We start from the raw sequence: 3,818 nt of genomic DNA on the forward strand, positions 1-3,818 counted from the left end.
ATTGGCTACCGGGGGGATTTTAACTGCTGAAGAAGGCCAGCAGCTTGCTCAGCAAGCTGCAGAATTGCAGGCAGAGGTAGCTGACCAAGCTGATATGCAGCCTAGAAGACGTGCACCACCGCGGTGCAGCAACTGCAATATTCAAGGTCATACTAGGGTCAGCTGCCCTAGTAAATAGGCAATTATTTTACATGTAAATAGCTTCAATTTAGGGGTGGTGTGGTGAGATAATTAGATATCTAATAATAATGGCGTTGGTGGGTGTTTCGCTCGGTGATCTGTTTCGCTCGGTGATTGATTACGTTATTGCCACATCCCGCACGAACTATACTATGTATGACGGCTTGTCTAATTACACTCATACAGAGTAGATTGCTAAATTGTCTAGTTACGTATCTATTCTACTTTAATATCTATTACTGGTCCGTTCGAAACATAAGAAATTAAAGTCAATTTATTTCTTTCAGTCTCGATTTCCACAAGTAACGTGCAGTATGTATATGTACTGTATGTACAGTACATACATTGTGCAAACAGCTCATCAACCAGAAACTAATGGAAAAGACAGTCAAACGGTTGACATGAGATTACTACATGTGTTGTCTCATATGAAAGATTCCTGCAAATGCACCTGCCATTGGAAGGCCAGAGGACCATACTGGACTGACAGGGAATGTACTGAGGGTCCTCTGCCATTGGACTCCAAGCAAAACACAATACCGAAGCCAATGAAGGCGTAGAAGGGTTTTAGAACATTGTTAAATAGGTCCCGCCCTCTAATATAAGGAGATGTAGCATTTGAGATGTCACCCAGCCTGATTAACCTCTCCGAGCAAATCGTACAGCTCTAAGCGGGACTTCAAACTCGAAATCTCAAGAAGTTCTCGGGCCACGTGGAGAACGCTGCGTATCATACCATGGCGGTCTAAAGTCTGGTGCCGAACCGGCACCCAGCACACTTGGACGCCGGTAGGAACTCTCTCTAACGCAAAGAAGGCGGTCCGGAGGTATCCTTCCACGACCCAACGACGAGCGGCGACGTCGCTGTTCGTCACGATTCACACGTGGGGCAAAGAGACCTAACAAATTTTGAGTCTTGATGTTCCTTCGATGTTTTTTTGTAGATACATACCAACATGCTCAGCATTTTCCACGCTTCGCCGCATCTTAGAAAGATTATCTGGACCTGGGAAGCGATCTTCAGTCCCGGCCAAAGGACCGGTGCCAGTGTGGAATATCTATCAGACATTAGTGGCCTGCATCCATAACAGTTTCAACAAACATCTCATCACCTTAGGCCGGAAGGACGGATCTTCAAGCATCACAGAGCTGTTCCGGAATTTCTGCACGAGGCAATCTTTTCCTTGGATAGCTACGTTGACAAATTAGAGCCGACTCATTGGATATCACAAGGATTACTACTGACTCGCATATGATATTTCTGCAACTTTGTCGCTATTAAAACAATTCCTGTCCAACACTGTCAGTCTACCTAAATGTGCAAGTTGGAGGCGGTGCATCCTACCAAGTGCGGCCAGCTCGGGCTTTGACAAACTAAGCTCATTCAGTGCTCCATTCTTAGATGCATAGTTGCGTAAACTCACATCGATTATATCGATAGGCTACATGTAAGTTAGCAATTGCCTGATGCCTATCAGAAACGACACTTACATCTTCAAAGTTGATGAACGCATAACCGACACTAAATCGAACTTTGAGTAAATAGAAATCCAACTACTATCGGTAGGATTGGCAATACGAACTTGCAGTTATTGGCAAAATCTGCGAGGGAGATGTCAGGAGCCCAGAGATCTTTTCATATCAAAGATAATAGTGACTATTCTTACCAATCCGGAGATACATAAAATCGTATTTTCCAAAGCTCGTCTCGTCCACAATCTCTTTCAACATGGACTGCATTTTTCAGTACACCCGGACATGATATTCCTCATAATGAACTTACCTGATCGATTTTATTTGGGATGTTACGAAGCATGATCTAATCAGCGTAGTCAGTGAGCGATCTCTGACGTGGTTTATGTGGATGGCACGAACTGTTGTGCGGACGTCAAGACCGCGGCGAATACGTTCCACGTCGACAAAATTCTGAGATTTGAAACGTGTATCAGTGAAGCGATTGTACTCTTGGTGAGGTGGAAGCACTGGTCGCGATGTGGAACTGAGCATCCAGTCCATAAGTCCTGCACGCTCACCTCGAGGTATGGTGGAACGGCCAGTTGGACTCAATTCCAAATGGGGACTGTCTCGTCCAGAAGATCCAGACGTAACAACCCGACGGGAGTCTCTACGAGGAGAGACATCTTTGGATGAACAACGTTCGTGGAAAAAGTCACTGGATGGGTCTTCCACATCCGGTTTATGTAGTTTGATCTCAAGAATACAATCCTTTGGATTAAGTCAACTTAAGTAAAGATAAGCAGACAAAGTCTTTTTTTGACTGACCTCGACAGTGGCTCCGTTGAGTGTGGCCACGGCGTTTTCGGCATCACGCGTGTCAAAAAACTCGACTTCAAATTCACTGACATTGTTTTGCTCCACAGGAAGAGCCTTGAATGTCTTCACGTCACCGAAACTTTCTGTTAATCCTCTCACACATGATATAATTGCCCGCTGATCAATGCTAGGGTCTCGGCTATCGTAATACACAGAAACACAGATTTGGCCTTCGAAATCGGAGACGCGGTCGACATCGGAGGTTGTAGACTGCTGCGCGTATTCCCGAGCAGTAAGGGGAGTGATACGCCAATCCGGGTGTAGAACCTGGACCTTTTCTATCGCATTCTTTGCCTCACGGCTGTCGGTAAATGCGACGTAGATCTTACCCTTCGAACTAAGTTCTGAAAGAAGGGGACCTTTGATAGTTCCAAACTCACGACGCTAGACATATCAGCATCACCAAATGGAGTAAAGAAGGAAGAATAGGAAATGAAATGATGACAAAACTCACGCTAAAAAAACCTGCCAAGGTCAGATGAGATAGATTCCTTGGAACTTCCTCGATCACGAAGGCACGGCTGCGATGTTCGTAATCGAGTTGCTCAAAGTTGACTTCAAAGGGATGAGAACCGTCCTTGTTTAGAGCAGACTTGCCAATAGGCCCAAAACCAGAGAAGGTTTTCGCGGAATACACGCTGTCACTATTGCCAACTGCTCTTGAGTCTGGCTCGGACCCAGCAGCTAAATAGCTCATCCCATAGCCTACAGAGGGTATAGGACGTTTGAGACCTGTATCCGTCAAAGTACCAGTCACTCCAACAGGCCGGAAACTCAATGCCGTAGGACACAGGTGAGCAAGACGAGGTTGGCTGGCAGGAACGACAAAAGGGTCGGCTCCGGGGCTAGGGAGTCAAGTTAAATTGGCTCTCGTCGCCGAAGCGAATGTGGCTCTTTGTACTTACCCAGGAGAAAAGCTACTGACTCCATCAGAATCCTGCGGGATGCAGATGGCAGAATCTACACGAGCCTTGGGTCGCACGTCCTCGGGAGAGAACGCAGTCAGCTTCGTGTCCGGAGAGCCATTGCCAGTAGCAGCTCCGTCAGAAGAACGGGGGCTGTTTGCCAAAGCGGATGGATCGTAGGCTCTCATCCTGCCAGAAAATCGCTGGAGAAGTCGTACAGCGACCCAAACAGAAGGGTTCCGTCAGAATAGTCCGGGTCTTGGAGTTCAAAGTATCAGGTCGGGAGAAGCCCAGATAGATATATGCAACAGACAGAGGATCACAGTTAGGGGAATGTATGATATCCGCGTGGAGAATTAGTGAAACAAGGAAAAAGAGATAGCTATGCTTTGTGAACAA

The 3,818-nt window shown here is 46.4% G+C and overlaps 1 protein-coding gene across 1 annotated transcript; it reads right to left on the reverse strand.

Annotated features, from left to right (window-relative positions):
* Positions 1-873: 873 nt before the first annotated feature.
* T310_8517 (Meiosis protein MEI2) lies at positions 874-3,607 on the reverse strand (the record flags this gene model as incomplete). Its single annotated transcript, XM_013468704.1, has 11 exons — positions 874-1,079; positions 1,133-1,238; positions 1,293-1,372; positions 1,526-1,622; positions 1,672-1,712; positions 1,848-1,914; positions 1,964-1,999; positions 2,056-2,406; positions 2,464-2,898; positions 2,969-3,359; positions 3,420-3,607. 11 exons carry the CDS (start codon positions 3,605-3,607, stop codon positions 874-876), a joined length of 1,998 nt encoding a protein of 665 aa, XP_013324158.1.
* Positions 3,608-3,818: the final 211 nt, after the last annotated feature.

The sequence above is a fragment of the Rasamsonia emersonii genome (genome assembly GCF_000968595.1).
Source record: "Rasamsonia emersonii CBS 393.64 chromosome Unknown ctg1118621760793, whole genome shotgun sequence".
NCBI classification, from domain to species: domain Eukaryota; kingdom Fungi; phylum Ascomycota; class Eurotiomycetes; order Eurotiales; family Trichocomaceae; genus Rasamsonia; species Rasamsonia emersonii.